The sequence below is a fragment of the Somniosus microcephalus genome, chromosome 16 (genome assembly GCF_052327205.1).
Source record: "Somniosus microcephalus isolate GS21.2 chromosome 16, FLI_Smic_1.0, whole genome shotgun sequence".
Taxonomy (NCBI): domain Eukaryota; kingdom Metazoa; phylum Chordata; class Chondrichthyes; order Squaliformes; family Somniosidae; genus Somniosus; species Somniosus microcephalus.
The window spans coordinates 51395764-51418283 of record NC_141002.1 but is presented as its reverse complement, the minus strand read 5'-3'; the positions used below and the strand labels follow the sequence as shown (position 1 = coordinate 51418283).

At 41.7% G+C, this 22520-nt stretch overlaps 1 protein-coding gene across 1 annotated transcript in view; it reads right to left on the bottom strand.

Moving 5' to 3' along the window:
* Window positions 1–4386: 4386 nt before the first annotated feature.
* The window catches only part of rtcb (RNA 2',3'-cyclic phosphate and 5'-OH ligase), a 33562-nt gene continuing 15428 nt past the window's right edge, over window positions 4387–22520 (bottom strand). The window contains exons 3-12 of the mRNA XM_086009018.1: window positions 18390–18457; window positions 17141–17240; window positions 14551–14707; window positions 14109–14265; window positions 13459–13618; window positions 12061–12236; window positions 10982–11170; window positions 7008–7118; window positions 5991–6110; window positions 4387–4797 (exon numbers count right to left, since the gene is read on the bottom strand). Of these exons, the coding sequence (XP_085865144.1) occupies window positions 4690–4797; window positions 5991–6110; window positions 7008–7118; window positions 10982–11170; window positions 12061–12236; window positions 13459–13618; window positions 14109–14265; window positions 14551–14707; window positions 17141–17240; window positions 18390–18457 (1346 nt within the window). The 3' untranslated portion in view covers window positions 4387–4689. The remainder of the gene's footprint in view (window positions 4798–5990; window positions 6111–7007; window positions 7119–10981; window positions 11171–12060; window positions 12237–13458; window positions 13619–14108; window positions 14266–14550; window positions 14708–17140; window positions 17241–18389; window positions 18458–22520) is intronic.

Genomic DNA, 22520 nt, shown 5'->3' with positions numbered 1-22520 from the left:
GGAAAAACAACCGTTCACTACTATTCTCTGCTTTCTGTCCAAGCCAATTTTGTATCCACAGAGCCATTGCCCCTTTAATCCCATAGGCTTTAATTTTGCTAACAAGTCTATTATGTGGTACTTTATCAAATGCCTTTTGAAAGTCCATATACACATCAACCACACAACCCTCTCCATTACTTTATCAAACAAGTTAGTCGACCACGATTTGCCTTTAACAAATCTATGCTGGTTTTCATTTTTTAACCCATATTTATCCAAGTGCCAATTAATTTTGTACCAGAGTAAAGTTTCCCCACCACTGCTGTTAGGCTGACTGGACTGTATTTGTCATCTCCTCCCTTTTTGAACAGGGGTTTAACATTTGAAATCCTCCAGTCCTCTGGCATCACTCCCATATCTAAGGAGGATTCGAAGATTGTGGCCAGAGCCTTTGCAATTTCCTCCCATCCGGACCGGGTAACTTCTATTTTGAGCACTGCCAACCTTTTAAGTACTCTATCTATTTTTATCCTATCCAATTTCTCTACTACATCTGGCACTGGAGAAGGTAGTTGTTGATATGTGATGAAAAACTGAGGCCCCAATACTGATCCCTGCGGAACACCACTGGTTACATCCTGCCAGAGTACATTTCCTTTATCCCTACTGTCTCTTACCTCCCAACCAATTACCAATCCATTTCACCAGGTATTTTTTTCCAATGAGTAAATAAGTACAAAACATTCTCTTTGCCACTGAGTTGAAGAAGGGATATAGATGTGCTGTCAAATTTTATGGGAACTATTCACTCTCCATTTTATATATGCTTCTACATTTCCGGTGGCATAGTGGTTAGCACTGTTGCCTCACAGCGCCAGGGACCCGGGTTCGAATCCGGCCTCGGGTGACTGTGTGGAGTTTGCACATTCTCCCCATGCTTGCGTGGGTTTCCTCCGGGTGCTCCGGTTTCCTCCCACAGTCCAAAGATGTGCAGGTTAGGTTGATTGGTGATGATAAATTGACCATTAGTGTTAGGGGGATTAAAATATGTGGGGATAGGGTGGGATATGTGTCGGTGCAGGCTCGATGGGCCGAAAATGGCCTCTATCTGCACTGTGGGGTTTCTGTGATTCTGTGATTTCACAGCCAGGTTTTGAAAATGTGTAGAACCTCAGATTAGCACGGTTTATAAAAAAATAAAACCCAGCTCTGTAGAAATAATGTAGTGTACATACACAACTATGCTAATAGTCAATTGAAAAAAATATGCTCCTGCAGACTCTGCATTGGAAATTTATGACGTGAGCCCTTCTGTAATAATTACTGATTTCAATAACTTGGGATTTCCAGTGAAGTTACCTGATGGGTTAGTCTGATTTGTTGCACCTAATATTTCACACCAAAGTTTGCAATCTTACCCTTAACTAGGAAATGTTTTACTCTAATCCTCTCCCCCCCCCCCCCCCCCCCTACTCCCATTAATAAAGCAAGAAAGTTAATCCACCACCCATAACACTACAAGTAGTGAGGAAGGAATAAACATCAATATGCAATTTTGAGATGGACTGTTCACCAGCCCAAGAACAAAATTAAGATTGTTTAAGTAGTTCCCAAACCTTTTTGTCTTCAAGGGGCACTTAAGAGTATACTATAGACTATTGCTCTTCACTCTCTATTAATGATCTGGCTGAAGGTGTTGGGGGAACTGTCTGTAATTTTGTGGAAGACGCAAATGTTAGAATCTTGGGGGCAATTTTAACTTTTGGTGATATTGCAAAATGGAAGCTATTGAATCAGCCATCCATTATACATCTCTTGCATTGAAGTCAATGGAAAGGAAAGTCAGGTGGTGTATAATGGGCAGCTAACTAGACATCATCCATTTTACACTATCGGCAAAAGCTAGTATTACCCCACTTGGATGAGAAGAGATTACAATCTGATCTAGATGCGATGGTGAATGGGACCACATCTGGCAAATGACATTTCATGTAAATAAATAGTGTTATGCATGTGGTAGGGCTACTGCCCAGTGTATATACCATGCAGGGCTCCAAAGTAAAGTCTGTTGAGGGGAAAAAAGACCTAGGCATTACAGTGCCTAAGTCTCTCAAGATTGATGACCAGTGTGATGAAGCTATATTGCTAGAATACATGATGTATTGCTACAATGACCCAATATCAAACTAAGGCACTATAATGTCCTTGTACAAGTATTTAAAATAAAAAAAATAAATGAAGGGACTAACTCTGTCCACATGAATAGATTAGGTAGAATGAGGGGATATACATAAGCAAGCATAGAACTAGTTTAGATGTCAGGAGTTTTTTCTTTTCAGAGGATCATCGATCTATGGAACAAATTGCCAGCTTATGCAGTGATTGCGGATTCACCAAGCGTTCAAAATGGAGCTGGACAAGTTCCTGGCTACGGTTGTTATCAATTGTGTATCAGTCACAAATGACATACTTTGTGACTGTGACAAAGGTAAAGTATCCCTCCTCGCCCTTCTTGACTTGTCTGCAGCCTTTTGACACGGTTGATCACTCCATCCTTCTCCAACACAGTTGTCAGACTCCAGCTCATCAACACGGAGCTGGAGATCCTGTAGCAGCAGACACTTGTCACAGATGTAATCACAGTTAGCCTCAATGGGGTCTACCGGCTCCCACATCTCGCAACAGTAACACATCACCTGCTCCATTCTATGTAATTAATTTTATTGTTAGTTATGGACACCCTCTGCCTGATTATAGATGCTAGTATCCTCTTTAATTAATTGGATTTAAATTAGATCAATCCCTCTAATTACACCAGTTAAATGGTTTACCAACTGTCTCCACTACACCAGAGACCCTAGAAAAAAAAAACCGCAGAATTTAAGCTTGTAATGAAAAGAATACTCACCAACCAATCACTTACCTGCTTCCTGGTGACGTCACTCTTGGATTATTTTGTACGCCTCTCCTCACTGCTCACTCCCAGGTCCGATGCTGTAGTCGGGCCTCGGGTCGCTGCCGGTTATAAGCTCCGCCTCGCCTCACTGCTCACTTCCAGGTCCAATGCTGTAGTCAGGCCTCGGGTCGCTGTTACATTGTATGCCTTGGCTAATGAAGGCAAGTATCCCATATGCCTTTTTAACCACCTGGCCCAGGGTTTTTGTTTAAATCAGTTCCACCCCACCCACCAACCAGATTGCATGGTTGCTGGTGAGTGAAGAGCATTGGGGGTTTATGGTGCTTAGTTGTAACATGACTGTATGGGGTACGCTCAATAGATCAATTGGTCTTCTACGGTCCATCAGCTTTGTATGTTAGTATAAAGCTTCAAAGACCACATATTAAAGGCTAGTCAAGCATTGGGGTAGGTGGGGACAGAGATCAAGGATATCCACATTTAGTCTGCTCTTGTTCTGATCCAAATTCCATGGGTCACTGAGGAGGGATCAGGTGTGGGAACTATGATTTATTCCTCCCTAACCTCAGGTGCTTAGGCCAATTCTAGCACATCCACTGCTACCACAGATGAGACTGCTGTTTGCTTCATCTGGATTTAAGAAACAGCGGCCTGTATTTTCCGGTCAGATGCTTCCTGCGTGCGGAGGCCTGCGATCTGGAAAAAAAGTCTACGCCTTTACCAGAGGTCCGGCCATTTCCGCTCCTGGGCCTCTGCTCTACGAAATGCGCAGGGCCCAGGTATCCCAGAGGTGCACGCGGTTCGCAAGTGTCCCTGGGATCACGTGGGCCATAGGGAACCAATGAAAGAAGGGAATCTACCTTCATACTTTTGACAGCTTACAGGTCAAAAGTATTAATGGGAGATCACTCCAAAAACACAGCAAAACATTAAATATTTTTTTTTTTTTTAAATCACATTAAATTAAATATTTTAAACAAATTTAATTTTGAAAAAAAATTAAAGTTTTTTTTACAGGACTAAAAACACTTTTTTTTAAAAAAGTATTTAAATTATAAATGACTTTTAAAATTAAACTTATGCTGGTAAAAGTAGGCCTACCAGGTGTAAGATTTTTTAAGGGATTTCAGCAGGCAGAGGTTCTGCAGAAAGTGGAACTCTCCAGGGCAGGCGTGCGATCTGTCAAGAGGATTCTTGACAGATCAGAAGTGCCGGTTTAAGCACATACCCGAAACCAGCACTTGCGAGGTCCCTATGGGTGTGTACACACCTGTATGGATCGGAAAATACAGGCCAATGTTTCTTTTCCATTGCCAACTTGCAATGCATCACAAATGCCTGCGATGTATATGGTAGTAGAGTGTTTGAGATTACAAAAGGTACTTAATGTATAATTTTTTTGGTGGGTTTCTCACTGAAGTTAAGAGATTGTTCTTCCCTTGCCTTAAGACGATCTATCTTAAGTTTACAAAAAAAAATGCACAAGATTTGACTCTCCACCATTTTATTGTACATCTATCGATTCCACAATTCCAGTTTTATCAAAATAAAATTGTAAAACTGCAGGGAGAGATGAACAAGTAAAGTGCCACAATTCATTGTGATAAACAAATAATCAGTAATGATGAATTTCAGTTTTTCTGAAATGATAGTGAAACAAAAAATTGTGGCAGAGTAAGCCTGAAAAAAAGGATTTTTCACAAAAAAAGTACATGAATTTTAATGAAAAGGTAGTCAGTTTATCCAAAGGATTTCTCCTAATTTAGCCTATCAGCATCAAGAAGCCTCCATCAGCCTTTTATAACTGCAATAGGTCGCAATTTAATGGCTTTTTTGCTGATCCCTGCCTCATGGCAAGTATTCACAACATCGGTTACATTCTTGTAGGATTCAGGAGCCTAGAAGGAAAAAAAAAAGTACTCTTAACAGTTGACAAGTTTCACGAGTATTTTTGTAATACAACTTGAATAGGAGTCTGAACCTGGGTCCTAATTCTTTTGGAAGACCTTGTATAATAATAATAGTATACTTCTGTTCAACTAAATCTATCTCAATCCCAACAATGGTTCAAGAAACAAAACACACACAGACCCACACAACATTTTAAGTGTCAGCGAGGGTACTTGTTTCATGCACAAAATATTAAACATTAACAAACTAATTTCTAAATAACATTTATCTTACCCCATTACACAGATCAGTCAACAATAGCCAGCTTTAGTATAGCCCTATAGAAAGGGAGGGAGCTGATAGCATAGTCTTGCCAAGCACAGTCAACTCTGAATCCTTAATAGGACGGTTACTATATACAAAATTGTTTTCTATAATGGTGACTTTTAAGAAACAGTGCATTAAAGCTAACACATTGTGTCAGAGTAATAGAATGCAGATTTGCAACTGTGAGTTCCTAATTACTGTCAGATGCCTGGAAGCAGGTACTTTCCCAGAAACAGCCTTTGAGTAAATCGCCAACAGAAACCTTGACTTGAAAATATGCATATAGTATCGGAGGAGGAAAAATACAGTTCTTCAAACCTTTGGTGAGTTAGTTGATCTCAGCGGATACGGTAGTAGGAATGCTACAATTGACCTTGGCACCTGGGATTAGGGATAGGAAAATTGGCTCATGATTGATAATCGGAAATGCACATGCATTTCCAGCATGAGGACTCAATTGTGATGCATCTCCTTCAAATAGCCTGTCAATACTAACTGTATAGGCTCAAACACAAACAACAGGCATTTGGGAAGGTCATGGAGGACTATAAACACCTTTTCAAACATAGTAATTAAGAGGGAAAATGTTTTTCCACTTCATGTCAAGGTTAAAAAAAAGTTATTTCTAGTGTGGCCTGGGTTTTGTCTGTCACATTTATCAATCAAGTTTGGGCAGACTACAAGTTGTAAATTAATATCTACCAAGTCAGGATTTTCTATATTCAGAAATCTAATTAAGATTTACACATCTCTACATTTTTCTCACCAATGTCACCTAACATTCATAGGAAAAAGGTCAAGCAAGTAACCGGCTCCCACAACATTTAATCAACTTCAACAGAAATCCAAAACAAAAACAAAGTGCTGCTCTTACTTCTTCCATTACTAGTTTGGGTGAAGCAACACGAATAGCAATCCCCTTATCTGCTAGTTTGTCCAACACCTCCTGGAAATCAAGGTTACGTCGGGATTTTGCACGTGACAAAGCTCGCCCCTGGAAAGAAAGTGCTAAAATTACATTCCAACTCTACATAGGTGAAATTTAATCATGTTAAAAGGTTGCAAGTGACAGTTCTAATATCATTAAGCCAATAGAGTCAAACAGGGCTCTTTCATGTTCCACTTTTACACCCATGAAAAAAATGCTTTAAATAAGAATTTACTAATGAGACTACGACTGTAACAGAGATTGAGATTGATATATTATGCACTGGATTTGTCCAATCCTTTGAATGTTTAGGAATAGCAGGCAAATTCTAATACAAAAGGTTATCCACCACATTAGAATGGAGGTGGTGAAATGTTACTGTACTAGTTCGTGCTACATTCAATAAGCCCATTTGAACAGGCAAGATCCACTGATTTCCAAGTCTGCAGCGCCACTCAGATCAGCAATATAGAGACTGCCAACAAGATAACTAGAGGTAAGCATATGCTGCTTTTAGTGCTTATCTCCTTAGCTGGGGACCATGGTAGGGCACTTTAAAGACAGTTGTTGAGGTTCAGGGTGGTGGGGGTGGGGGAGAAAGAAAGCAAGCTTTGAGCCAGTGAAAAAACTGTAGATCAATTGTTCCAGTATTAGCGAATCTTACCACCAGGAGGAGAACAATGGAGGCCCGAGAAGAGAAAAAGACAGGATCAGGACAGCCTGGATAATTGAGGTTGTACACTTCATTTATACAGTGTATGCAACAGACTATGCCTGAAAAATTATTATAACTAAACACTCAGGCAAGTCTATCAACATAACTTTGAATCAGAAGATGACAATCAGGCAAGGTCAGACATTTATTGGACTGTGAAGGTCTACACTGATGCATGTAATTCTAGGAAGGGGAATCCTTGGAAATTTAACACTTCCAGCTACATGCTCTACTTCAGAATTCCTTACCGCTCCATGGCAGGTGGTTCCAAATGTTTCTGTCATGCCTTGTTCAGTGCCAGTAAGGACATAGCTGCAGGTTCCCATTGTTCCACCAATCAAAACAGGCTGTCCAGTCAACTAAAGACATTAAAAACAAAGATAAATCAACAGAGAACACACACACAATGGCTGGAATTTGATTTTTTTTGGACAGTGGGCCGCCGCAACGTGCCTTTCCCACAGGCGCATGTGCGATCTCAGATCCGACCCACGGAGGTGGGCGACCCAATTAAACCAATTATTGGGTTGTTGTCAGACCCTTTAGTGCTTCTAACCTTACCTTTTAACTTTAACTGTTCGCCCATGGGGTCCACGTCTGAACCCAAGACGGGAGTTGAATGGCCATTGCTCCAGCTGATTACTTGACAGCTTCAAATGTACAGTAAAAGCTCCCACCTGACAGATCATCACTTTCCTCAGCCAGAAGCAATTTCTCAGTCCATTTCCAGCACAGATTCTGCAGGCTTTCCACTCTTACCTCATTGGGAAAACATGCTCACCACTGACAGAATGCTTCTGTCATCTCTACTTCACCTGCCATCTATTCCATCAACATGGGTGCCCTTTATACTGTCTCACCTTGGTCCTCAGAATCCAACCACCGTCAGCCCCAACAACACCAACCTTCTCTGCAATCACCTGATGCTGCACAGGACAGGGGGCATCAGCACCCGAGCACATTGCTGCCTGGGAGGCCAGGCATGGCCTCACCATGGCCAGATTTATTTCACTTGACGCTGTACACCCTGGCTGCCACATGATGCACCAGGTTGGCACCACCCCACACCATAAAACATCCCTACAAAGGCCAAGCCATTCCTTTCACACTCACCACCATTGTGGGAGATACCATTGTGTCTCACCATTCACTGCAACTCACTAAGCCACTTTCGAAAGGTGCACACACATCTGTCCAAGACTGGAAAGTGTTGAAAATAAAGATTTTTATGTTTGACAGCCCATTAACAGAAACTTTACATGAACATTGGATAAAACACCCAAGTGGCTACCCTTACGTGTGGTTGGTAGGTATGATTGAGGGAAAGTGTGAGGGGTGGCTAGTGAGATGGAGATGTGATAATGTAGATAGAGAGGGATGGGTGGAGGTGCAAGGTACAGAAAACTCTTATCTGGCACCGACAGGACCGGCGTGGTGTCGGTTGATCAAAAAGTCCGGCTTACAGAGAGGTATACTTACTAAGGTACGAGAGCCCGTTACACGGCCACAGATCCAGGCGTCCCTGTTGCATGGCAACAGGTGCAGGAACCCCGGTTACACGGCCACTAATATGAAGTAAAACTTACCTGAACCTACTCCTGAATTTTGCCACTTGAGATATTTCCGGTTATTTAGGTGCCAGTAAAAAGAGAGTTTCCTGTATGTTGGTGTGAGTAAGGACGTGCAGGAGTAGGGTAGGGAAGGCAGAGTGATGGGGATGTGATGAGAGGCACAGCAGGATGGGGTTGAGTGTGGCTTTGTACTAATGTTGTGATCTAATGAGATCATTGAAAGGTTTGCACCACTGCACCCAGGTCCTCCTGACCACATCCCTGCTTGTACCCTCCTGTGCAATCAGGCTGTTTGTTCTCCTGCGGGGAGCCAGGGGAGGGAGAAATAGAGAGTCTCTTCTGCCCATGGGAAGAGAAAGACTACCTCCATGCGTGTTCCAACACCCTCCATAAGCATATGGAGTCATGGGAGAATTTTGGTGCAGCCCTGCACCTCTGCAGTGCTCAGTGTTTGCAGCACTTCAATGCTGTACAGCACTGACAACACAAATGTTAAAAGAAAGTTAGCCGTGGTCCCCAAGGAAACTGGCTGATGATACGTCATGAATGATGTCACTAGACCCGCTTCTTCTAATTGGGCTGGGAAATGCGCTGGCCAATCTACACAAGTTCATTTTCCAGAGTGGGATGGAACCAGCAGCAGGGCCGCAACCCACCACGGTAATGAAAATCCTGGCCCATGTGTCAGTTGTACTTGCATGAAAATTCTTCACCAGAATATCTGCTGAATGGTAATCCATATAATTTTTTTTTTTTTTTTATAAATTGAGTTCATCTGTTTGTCGCCATTTTGCCATGTGGGAAATCACATGGCCACTAAATCGGAGCTGATTGGTCATGGGTACCTTCTTCCAATTGGGCCTTACTAAGCATATGCTTGGCAATATGTCCAAGATACATACATTATCTTTTGGCCACTCCTATATAGCCCAACACTCTGCTCCCAGCACTTTCCCTCCCAGGTCTAGCCTCCCATTTTGTCCTTCCTTCACAAGCCTCAATATGAACCAGCTGCATTACTCCAGAGATATATGCAAATAAATTAAATGCTTTATAAAGTTGGGGGTGGAAGCCAAATTTGGACAATATCTGTAAAGTGGTGATAAAAAGCAAAAGCAGTAAGTGAAAAAGTGTTGAAATATGTTTAAGTCACAAAAGTGGGAGTTAAATTCCTTAAGTTGTTTATATTGTTATATATATATTACTTCAACAGCATCCAAATTTCTAACCCCAACTATTTAATAATCCTAATACAATACTGCAGATGCTGGAAATCAAAACAGAAAATGCTGGAAACACTCAGGTCAGGTCGTATCTGGAGAGAGAGAAACAGAGTTAACGTTTCAGGTCGATGACCCTTTGTCAGAACAGAAGGGTCATCACCCTGAAATGTTCACTGTTTCTCTCTCTCTACAGATGCTGCCTGACCTGACTATTTCCAGCATTTTCTGTTTTTATTTAATATTCTTTGCCAGGTTTAAATGCCATTACCAAACTTGATGAGCTTCTGTAGATCTACAGATATATAAATAAAATGTTACAACGCACACAGCCACTTTCCAATAGGTTTATTTGGGAGTATAAGTATAGTTTGCATAACAGGAGTGGTAAATTATATTAAATGTAGTCTGTACAATAAATTCATGGGTCCACTACAGAAGCAGTCCACTTCCTGGCTAGTCTCGCATTGGTGTTTAAAGGAATATATTTAATGGTTTAATATTGTATGGTATGTATGCAAGTTAAAGATTTTGCAGTAATAAAGAACAAAAGAAATAGGAGCAGAAGTAGGCCATTTGGCCCCTCGAGCCTGCTCTGCCATTTAATGAGATTATGGCTGATTGGATCTTGGGCTCCACTCCATTTCCCTGCCCGCTCCCCATAACTGAACAATTTTATGAAGCAAGACATTCTAACTTTTCTGCATTAGCCAGTAATTAGCCAGCCAGTGAAGAAAACCTTGTCGATCAGAATATCCATTTATATAGCTGTTCAGTGGACGCACATATATAAAAAAGGTACAAGATTATAATCTCCAAAAAATATACAAAATCTGCATTAGCAGAATTTCAGACCTCCCATTTTCTAAAAAAAAGCCAACAACTTGTATCACAGCACAGTACCATTTTAAACAAAAGTTTCAAATGGAATCACTTCTAAAATGAAAGCTTAACTGAGCATTCCTGCCAAGTTTCCAGAGCACACCAAACCCAAAAACACATGTACAAGTGGTCTTCAACTAAATGACCCAAGGATTAATAGTCAGCTTCTCCATTTGAGCAGCTTAAGTGAATAGGCCGCTAGGCTTCTGATGTGAAGATTCAATTCAGACTCCCATGTTCAAATTTCATGAGTCAAGGTGAAATTTAAGCTATTGTAGCAATTTTGTTTCAATTCTCTTTTACATGCCTTGCATATATGGCACGATTTAATATTTACTCAATGTACTTCTTTTATATAGTGACAGATCAATACTATAGTTTTTATTACTAAACATCCAATTTAGGCTAAAAAGTCTTTTCTATGGCATGCATCCAAGTTGAGTTTCAACAATCTCAGACACCATGCAAGTTTCTACAGCCCAGCAAAGCTTTCCAGATAACTACAAAACTTCAGAGAGCCCGTATGTTCCATCTCAGTAGTTCCCATACCTGATAATCGACTGGTATAAGAGGGTGGTGTGGCGGGAAGGCCCTGGTAGAACCCTTCCTATGGATCAGCAATGTCTTCTGTTTCCCATCCACCACATGCTCCTCCACTTTGGCTATGTTGTGAGACACGTCATAAATCACATGCATATCCAGATCATCTGGTGTAGTATTGAAGACTTTGGCAAATGCCTAAAAAAAGTAGAGAGAGGAGATTACGAAAGAGAGAAAAACCAAGAGCAAGAAAGCAACAAAGTTGGAGAAAGCGATTTGGGAAAAGAGACAGAAATAGGGAAAAAGGGAGAGGCACAAAAAATAAATGGAAGCGCATGAAATATGGGCGAGAGATATGGGAGAGAATGCACGCAATATATAGGAGTGACCACGAGATGTGAAGAGACCGTGCACAATATAGGGAGGGAAGAGTGAACAAATGTGAGAAGCAGGAAAGAGATGGAAGAGAGACAGATAGATGGGAGAGAGAGAGAGAGAGAGAGAGAGAGAGGGAGGAGAGCGAGAGCGAGAGCAAGCGCAATATTTGGATATGAGAAACAGGAAAGAAAAAAAAAACAGCACAAAATACCAGCTATATGTTCAAATTCCACCTTTTCACAAGATCATATCTTTAAACCCTCACAGTTTGGCACACTAGGGAATTACATTCCAAGTTTTTAAAAATAGACAATTTCCTAATTTTCCATTCTAAATGTGTTAGCCTTCCCTTTGAAAAGATGAGCCTAACAATAAGTCCCACTTGTGCAGGGTGCAAACTCAGGTAGACAGGAGAGATTATTTAATCTGCAGCTGCTTGTAAGAACCAAAGATAAGGAGAGTTGCCTCCATTCTGCACCTCCCCATAATGGCCTGGATGAGATAGGGTGCTCCCCGTCAGGAAACCATGCCCTACTAATCCAAGACGTGTGTTGACACCAACCCATTAGTGTCTCTACCAGTGTAGTAAAAAAATGTACTTAAAGCAAAAATAAACAAGCATCTTGGAGACTAAGCAAATCGAGAGGTAGTTAGCGACAAAGTTTGACACTCTAGCTGAATGGAACAATTCAACACAACACAATCGCTACCTGTCGTGTCAGGAAGGTCATAGAGGCGCGATTCACCCAGGCGTAGTTTCCAGCTGCTGCCATACCTTGGAGATAGTCCTGACCTTCTTGGGAATTGATCCTGGCACATGCCAGCTGCCTGTCATTGACAATAATATTATCTCTCTTCATGGCTTTCTCCATAGCCACTAGGGCATCTAGAAAACAAAGCAATGCTCTGCCTCAGCTAGCAAGAAGTATAGTGGATGTATTCCAAGTCATTGCAATGAAGTAAAAGCTAGATTTGTTAAATCTAACCAAGGAGACTTATCTTAAAACATGCATGAATTGGTCATATTTATAAAAATAATTTGCACTGCTAGGATGTCAACACATATCTGCAGTACTAAAAAGGGCAGTTAATAATCATCTTGTAATGGAATAGGAGAATAGAAATAATTCCTTTATTGTGGAGTCCTCATAGCATTGATATTTTGCCTTTTTAATTCCATTAAATTGGCTTCAAAAGCCACTTCACGCTATGTTCTCAACAGCCAAGACATGCTATGTCACTACTAATCAGTGCTTGCTGTGCGAGGACAAGTTTATGTGCTGAAACCTCAAGGTTTGTTTTTTCCCGCCTACTGAAATGCTCACTCAAAAATGACTAGTCATCACCAAGTAAAATAATTTAGATCAATTTTTAAGAGGAAAAAATGTATTTAGAATTAAGAATACTTGAGGATAAAGCCATTGTTGTGCCTTATCCTAGAGTATTCCTTAACTTTTAGTCAAAATCTTGTTGTATAGGAGCCACAAGGGAAGATAGAGACAACAATCACTGCATAATAATACATCATGGGGTTTGGCACTTTCAAAACCTGTAAAGAGGGAAGTGCTACAATAAAAAAAAGTTGAGACATTCAGACACAAATACAACAATGTACCATTATCACACAGATTGGATGTGAGGCTTTGCACTGAACACAAGAGATGTGCTATATTGTAGGTATTCGGGTTCACCAATCGTAGGTGTTGGACGAATGCCTATCAAATAATCGAGTTCGACTCCAGGAGAACAATCAAATAGGTTTTTAATGCAGGAACAGAGGAATTCTAACAGGTTGCTGAGCTCGTTACAGGAGAGCCATAAAATAGGTCTTCACCAGACGGAGACGCCACGAGGACTGAGTAGGCAGTCCCGTGGATTGCGTGATGACGTCATCGCGTTCTTCCCACGCTTGGGACGGTCATGTGATGTGCGACGTGACGTCATCACGTTCGCCCGCGCTCCCAAAGGGGGAACGCCCCGCACAGGCAAACCGCATATATACATCGTTACGTTAAAGGGAATTATGTACGGTAAGTAAGGGACACTTGGTGGTACTGCTACAATATCACACTTAGTCTAGTCTAAGTAGAAAAGGGAAAGTGTCTCACCTGTTGCAACCTGGTGTCCAAAACCTCTGCTCCCACTGTGAATCATGACACACACCTGGCCCTTATGGTCAATTCCCATTTTACGTGCTGCATAATCATTGTAGATTTCATCCACCACCTGAATCTCAGCATAGTGGTTTCCAGCACCCAAAGTTCCCAGCTAAAAAAAAAAAAAAAAATGCATACACATTAGAATGCAACTGCTGGCATCAATTCAGTTCCAAACACTTCCTAAGCACTCACGTTTTAAACACAATGTTCAACTTTTAAAAAGTAATTTCCAAAGTTAACTTTCCAAAACTGAGAATTAGACCCCACCGCACATCAAAAAAAAACAGAAAATGCTTGTACATCATTATTCCTATTACAATGAATGTAGGAAGTGCAAGATGCCCAACTTTCCTGGATCATTGTCCATGCAAAGTAAAGAGAGATCACAACAGGATTTGCACTAAGAACCGCAAACAGCAATAAGACTGCACACAGTAGTGTTGATGCCCGTGAATCTCCACAAGTTAATCTCAGATAAAACTGACATGGAGGTGATGCATCAGTTACTGCAGATGGTTCTTGGCACCTCTACAGCACAGCCACAGAGCAGGTCTCATGGTCACTTTCAGTCAGGGAAGATGCCTGGTACAAAGAATTACCTGAGGCAAGCCTCTCTTCTTGGCTTTTGCAGAGACCTTGGAAGGATCAGCTTGCAGCATTCTGCCATATTCTTCACAGTGCTCCTTATCCTCAGCCCAGGCGTAGCCTTCCCTCAGGGACCAATCCACTCCCATCTCCAAAGCTTCTTCTAAATCTCTGCAAGTAAATGTCAACAGTCAGCAAGATAGCACATGGGTCAACTAAAAAAAATTCTAAAATGAAACAGTCTTCAGTCATTTGGAGGATTGGTACAAGCGTAGCAAAGGTCAATTACAAATAGCATTTTTTACTATCACAGCAAGCACCTCCAATGATGTTAACAAAATAATTAATTCAAAGCTGTCCTTCAGTGATAAATGCAACAAAACCTACTCTCTGGTTCTCCCCACATAAAAATATATATTTTATATTAGTCTCCAAGTCCTTATGCAGCATTCTTACTTGGCACCCATAGGAATGACTCCCTTGGATCCGACTCCTACAGGAATGTGATCAAACATGGCCTGAGCCAGCTGTTCCTTCACTGGTTGCACATCCCCTTCATCCAGGTTGGTACGCAGCAAACGCACCCCGCAGTTGATATCAAAACCCACACCACCTGAAAAAAAAAACATATTTTTATAAAGTTCACTTATTACGTTTTATTTTATCTCCATTTCCCACCCCCCCCCCCCAAAACTTCAGGCATCTGAATAGAAACATGTACTGCTCAACCCCCATGGAGTCCTTCACAAATACAAGAGGATTCCCTGTGCCAAAATGGATGTGACAGAATATGAACATCAATAGAAACTGGAATTCAAGCTCAGCTTTCCTAGTGCTGGAATGTCCAAATGTCTGGAGCTGGGAGCCAAATACACACATCAAAAACAGTAAGTGGGCCACATATGACCAGTAATCTGAGCCCCCATAAACAAAAGGAGACCCCTATGCACAAAAAAGACCCCACCCCCAAATCCATAAGTAGCAAGACATCTCCAAGCACAAACCATGATAAGCCCCCTCATCCTCCCAGTCACCAAAGCACAGAACCTTGAACTCTTTAAAATTCCAGGGTTTAAGAGGAGCTGTCTGACTGGTCAATCGGGGGGGCACTCTCTTCATGTCCTGGGAACTGTAAAAAGCTAGAATCCAAAGCTTCAAAATGGAAGCAACAGGAGCTTTGTGGGTCTGATCAAAGGAACTCTTGGGCTGAATTTGGACATTCACACCCTCATCCAATGCTCTGGCACTGCCACAATTACACCATTCTTGAAAAGAAATAACAGTTTTAAGATACATAGAAACATAGAAGATAGGAGTAGGCCATTCGGCCCCTCAAGCCTGCTCCGCCATTCAATGCGATCATGGCTGATCATCCAAATTCAGTACCCGGTCCCTGCTTTCTCCCTTGATCCCTTTAGAAATATATCCAACTCCTTCTTGAATATATTTAATGAATTGGCCTCTACTGCCTTCTGTGGTAGAGAATTCCACAGGTTCACCACTCTCTGGGTGAAGAAATTTCTCCTCATTTCTGTCCTAAATGGCCTACCCCTTATCCTTAGACTGTGACCCCTGGTTCTGGACTCCCCGACCATCAGGAACATCCTTCCTGCAACTAGTCTGGCCAATCCTGTCAGAATTTTATAAGTTTCAATGAGATCCCCTCTCATTCTTCTAAACTCCAGTGAGTACAAGCCCAATCGCCCCAATCTCTCCTCATACGTCATTCCTGCCATCCCAGGTATCAGCCTGGTGAATCTTCACTGAACTCCTTCCATGGCAAGAACATCATTCCTCAGATAAGGCGACCAAAACTGCACACAATACCAAAGATGTGGTCTCATCAAGGCCCTGTACAACTGCAGCAAGACATCCTTGTTCCTGTACTCAAATCCTCTCGCTACGAAGGCCAACATACCATTTGCCTTCTTAACCGCCTGCTGCACCTGCATGCTTACCTTCAGCAACTGGTGCACAAGGACACCCAGGTCTCGTTGCACTTCCCCTTCTCCCAATCTATTGCCATTCAGATAACAATCTGCCTTCCTGTTTTTGGCACCAAATGTGAGGATAACCTCACATTTATCCACGTTATATTGCATCTGCCATGCTTCTGCCCAATCACCCAACATGTCCAAATCATCCTGGGAGTTTCTCTGCATCCTCCTCACAGCAGACACCCACCCAGCTTTGTGTCGTCTGCAAATTTGGAGAGATTACATCTAGTTCCCTTGTCTAGATCAAGAATATATATTGTGAATAGCTGGGGTCCAAGGACCGATCCCTGCGGTACCCCACTAGTCACTGCCTGCCACTCGGAAAAAGACCCGTTTATTCCAACACTTTGCTTCTGTCTGCCAACCAGTTCTCTATCCAAGAGAACACCTTGCCCCCAATCCCATATGCCTTAACTTTACACGCTAATCTCTTATGCGGGACCTTATCGAAAGCCTTTTGAAAGTCCAAATACACCACATCCACTGGTTCTCCCTTATCTATTTTACCAGTTACATCCTCAAAAAATTCCAGTAGATTAGTCAAGCACGATTTACCTTTTGTAAATCCATGTTGACTTTGTCCGATCCTGTCACTGTTTTCCAAGTGCTCTGCTATTACATCTTTTATAATGGACTCTAGCATTTTCCTCACTACTGATGTCAGGCTTACCGGTCTGTAATTCCCCATTTTCTCTCTACCACCTTTTTTGAATAGGGAGGTAACATTAGCTACCCTCCAATCCATGGGTACTGTTCACTGGATCAGCAATGCACCTACTATTTCTAGGGCCACTTCCTTAAGTACCCTAGGATGTAGCTTATAAGGCCCTGGGGATTTATCGGCCTTCAATCCAGTCAATTTCCCTAACACCATTTCCCTACAAATAAGATAAAATAAGGATGGTTATATTTTTGTCGCTTTTCTAATCTAATGTAACAGAATGTATGCAGATCACTCAGAAAAAGCTCCAGATCTTCAACTGGTCAAGTGCTCCACAACTAAATGTTAGTACCACCCCAATCTAACCAGTGGAAAAAATAAATTTTACCTGGAGATACCACGGACTGGGGATCACTCACATCAAAGGCAGCCATGTTTCCAATTGCAAACCCATAACCTGAATGGACATCAGGAAGTCCAATGGATTTCTTTAAAAAGAAAAGAAGAGACTTAATAAAAACAATGTTTCAATAACCAGAAATGAAGTCTGATACATCCACACCAGAATGTACACACACAAAGCAATCTGCTAATCGTGAAAAGTTTTAACCAATGTGGTTAAAACTCACTACCTGCAATATTTTAAAATGTAACATTAGGTTTTAAAGTGTGCTCTATCTGCCTACAACATATATTTCCAAGCATTTCATCTTGAAGAGTTTATTTTAAGTTTCAACAAGTGAGCTCACTTTAAAGCATCTTCATTATACAGATATTCTGTAGTTGCACATATCTAAAAGTATCGTCAAGTTTCAGGCCAGGAGACAACTTTGATATAACATGCTTCACGAGTCAGGAAACCACAATGCTTCAAAGTATTTAGAGCAGCACCATTCATATTACCAGCAATATCAAAGGAACCTTTAAAAAAGGTAGTAATTCATTTATATCCTCGTTTACTCTTCCAGAATTCCCATCATAAAAGACACCTTTTATTTTATTTACAGCTACATTTCATGTATTGATGGCCATGAGGTATCAAATAACCAGCTCCCAAGAATCTCAATTATCACCCCACACCATCTGCAAGCTGTGTGAAGATGACGGCTTTCCCGAACACAAAACTCTAGCTCAGAGCCACGCTGGGATATAATGATTTATATTGGACAAGCACCCTTATTTGAACCACTCCAAAGCACAACGCCAAAAATCTACTCCAGATATTAAATCCCCTTTAATTCTGCCATTATTATAACATATAAAAGGAGCGCCATTTCCCTCTACCATGTGGTGTAATTCACAGAAGCCTAGCATCCAGTACCTACTGCTACAACAGCAACTGGAGAACAGAATAAAACAGCCCACATGTATCTTTATAAACTCCAGTTTTTAAAAAAGGTTGTTACATTTGGGTTATGGGGTGTTTGTTATATTACTGAAGCTTTACTCTCTTTACAATGTTATCTGTACTTCAATAGTTTACACTTTGAAACATACTTCAGGCCATTTTCTTATGTATATGTAATAAACAACAATGCAGTCAGGTTTCATTTTCTTATGCAATACTACATTCAGATGCTTTTTAAAAAGCAAGTTCCACAGAGCAGTGAATCTTAGTTAAGTGATCAGTAACTCACGTGAACAATCCCAGGCAATGCTGCCACGTTTCCAATCTGCTTCATGGCTGGCAGGAAGCCACCCACACCTAGAACGAGACAAGGATTAACCTTTTTAGCTTTCCTATAATTGTAAGCAGCAAGATGCAATCTGACTAACCGAGAGAAGATGTGTGTACCCACATGCACAGGGATAGTCCATCAATACACACAATACTAAGATGCTCTAGACCATCCCTTTCTGTGCGGACCCAAACCTTACCGAATTTGCAATCGCCGTCACAAAAGGTGAAAAGAACAGAAAAGGCTATGCAGCCATACAAATCATTAATATCTTGGTTCAAGATTGAACCATTTAATTTCCCTCCTATATCTGGGGAACGATCTGCAAGTGGGCTGATGATACCAAGCTATGTGTGAATGCAAAAAGATCCTAGATGAGAGAAGTCATGCAAGCAAATCTGGATATGACAGGGGAATGGGCCAGTATCGAGATGTCTTAAGATAAATATAATAGAATATAAATAAATGCAGAGTGATGCATCTGGGTAAGGCAACTCCAAGCACATATACATCAGCGTTGTGCACGTGAGGCAGCAGAGCATAAGGATCGGAGGGTTATAGATCACAAGTCATTGAAGGTCCATGACCAGTGTTGCGAGGCTGTTACAAAGGTGAATCTAGTTTAGGATGCACAGCTAGGTCATTAAATGTAAGGCTAAGTACGATCTCTTACCTTATTTCAAGGCCCTGGCCTAGCTGCATCTAGGATACGATGCACAATTTTGGTCACCTTGCATGACAGGGAATACTGAAGCTCTGAAATAGTCCAGAGGAGGGCCACTCGCTTGATATCCAGTAGAAGGATCATTAGTCATCAGGAAAAGCTTAGATTTGGGACTTTTTGCCTTGAAAATACATAAACTGCAAGGGGATATAATTGTGGTTATTAATACTATGAAGAGAATAGATTCTGTCCAGGTGGATAGGTTACTCAACTTAGATAAGCAAAGGAGAACAAGGGGGCATCAGTAATAGCTACAGAAGCAGAAAGTTAGGAAGTTCTTTTCACAAAGTCGTCTACCTCTGGAACAAGTTGCTGGCGTATGCAGCGAGTGTGGATTTGCTGCAAGCTTTCAAAAAGGAGCTGGACATGTTCCTACGAATGGAAGACATCTCCAGTTAGAGGAAAGGCGAGTTGACGAGGTAGTGCTATCAGTCACTGATCTCCTGGAGCTTGCTTGATTGCCTGCAGGGGCCAGAAGAACTTCCCAGTTTTCCACCCCCCACCTCTATGTTGGCCGAAGATTTTTTCCTTTGTTTTTTTACCTCTCCCAGATATTGTGTGGCTGCAAGGGGAGGAAGAGGGCTCGATATTGGAAGGGGAAGGCCCAATGGACCAGCTGGTCTTTAACTGACTTTTTTTGTATGTTCGTATCTGTCCTCCTATCCCCTGTTGTCCATGTCAACTCAAGTGAGTATTCACTATAGGTGACTGTTTCACAAGTTAACCACCAGTGTTTGAGTTATTCTTTTAAATTACAGTTAGCTTCTGACATCCTCAGTCTATGATCAGGTTTTTCCAGTTACCCTTTCACATCATTAGCTCCATTAGAACAGTCAAAAATCAGGTAATATAAAAGGCAACACAGTAGTTCAGGTGATGCCCTGTGCAGTGAGACACAGGAATCGGTTCAAGCGCCAAGACCTCAATCAGAGCCAAGCTACCATAAGCTGCCAGGAAACAAAGGCCAGGTACTTCCACATGACGAGAAAAGTAGACACACCCTGAACACACTGCACTTTAGTACAGGAAACTGTGTTATCCGGAGGCGAACTGTCTGGCAAGCTCTAGCCACCGGCAAAATCTCGCTCTGAAAACTGCACCTCAGTAACCGGCAAGGTTGCCGGGTCCGAGTCTCCAACGGTTGCCGAGTTCGTCAGGGGGTAGTTCTCCAAACTGCCACTACTCGGCCTCTTGGCGCTATCGGAAGTCGGAACACCTCAGAAACCCTGCATCAGGAGTCTCACTCTCCCATGCTGCTGGTAGCCTCTTCTGATCTGCCATTTTTCAGGGTTCCAGTACTGTGCGTCTCCAACGCTGTTGCAACTCATTGGATTGCATTATGGAAATCCCAAAAGTTCATCCAACCAAAAAGGAGAGTGGTGTTAACTTTAAAACAGAAAATCGAAATATGCCAACGACTGGAAAGGGGAGCGAAGTGTATGAACATTATGAATGAATTCAAAATCGGTTCGTCAACAATGTACGACATCAAAGCGCAGAAGGATAAGCTGCTCAAGTTTTATGCAAGCTCGGAGACATCCAAGAGTGTAGAGAAACGGCGCACGCTTCATAAGCCTAAGCTTGAAGAGCTGGATACCATGCTTTATGAGTGGTTTTCTCTGAAGCGTTCAGAGGGTGTTCCGATTTCCGGACCCATGCTAATCGAAAAAGGGAAGGATTTCTATGCAAAGATGGAGCTCACTGACAAGTGTGCTTTCTCTGATGGATGGCTATCGTGCTTCAAGGCACAGCATGGGATACGACGACTCGATGTTTCCGGGGAGAAGAAATCAGCTGATCACGACGCCGCAGAATAATACTGCGATTATTTCAATCAGATTGTGCAGCAACATAATTTGTCGCCAGCACAGATATACAATGCCGATGAAACTGGCTTATTTTGGAGGTTTTTGCCAGAATCAACACTTGCTGGGGCTAGTGAGGCTAATGCTGCAGGTTACAAGAAAAATAAAGATCGTGTAACCGTGCTAACATGTGCGAACGCTGCTGGATCACACCGGGTTAAACTTCTCGTCATTGGGAAGTATAAAAATCCCCGTGCATTTAAGAATGTGAAGCACTTACCTGTTGAGTACAAAGCTCAAACAAATGCTTGGATGGATAAGGAAATCTTTTCAAATAGGTTCCAACATACTTTTGTGCCATCTGTGAGGGGACATTTCCATAGAATAGGGAAACCTGAAGATAGCAAATGCATTTTATGGCTTGATAATTGTAGAGCCCATCCGCTTGAATCCAAGTTGGTTTCGGGAAATATTTTCACCATTTATTTGCCACCAAATGTAACTTCTCTCATACAACCCATGGATCAGGGCGTTATCCAAAATCTCAAGTGTCATTACAAGAAAGACTTCCTACGTAAACTGATAAGCCAAGATGACAATACAGGTATTCAGGCATTTCAGAAGGAATACAATCTTAAAAGATGCCATCTTTAATGTTGCATGTTCCTGGAAATTGGTGAAAGGTCACACTTTGAGACAAGCCTGGTGCAAATTGTGGCCTTCTATAATGTTTGCTGAAGGTTCTTAAGAGGAGGAATTTCATGGGTTCAATCTTCGTCCGCAGAAGACTGCAGTAATGGAAATGGCTGGCATGCTGAAAGATCTAGGCCCAGCAAACCCTCTACGTCACCTCAGTGAATGTGATATTCCGCAGTGGGTTGATGCAGATAGAGAAGTTGCTGTTGTGCATTTGCTAAGTGATGATGAAATAATGGAGAATGTTTTGAATCCAAAGGAAAAAAGTGTGATGGAAGCTGAAGAGGATGAGATTTAGGAAGTGAAAAAGGTTTCTTGGGCTAAAGCTGCAGAAGATTTTGTTTCATTACTTAAATTTGCTGAAAGCCAATCTTGCTATTCTGCCCAAGAAGTTATGCAGCTCCATATTCTGCATTCCACCTTTCCACAAAGAAGGCATGAGTCCACTAAGCAAGCAGACATCCGGGACATGTTTAAGAAAGCTTCCAAAAGAGTTGGAGCAGTGCAAGTGCCTGAAGAATCTGTTGAAGTGCATGATCCTGATGACCCAGCTGGCATGGATATTCTTGATGAACCAGTTGGCTTGGAATAAGTGTACAGTACTTTATACTGTACTGTATAGTCATGTATAAGTTTTGGTGTACTGTACACAGTCGTTTATAAGTTTTGTTTTACAGTACTGTTAACCGTAAAACAAAACTTATAAACGACTTAAGTAATTAAAGAGTTATGAATTACCATCAACTGGCAGTACTGTACTTAATCAAGCATCTTTCACCATCCATTTAACACAACATTCTGTAGGTGAGTACCCAATTACTGTATATTGCACATTTCTTGATTTTTAAATTTTTCTTTGTTAAA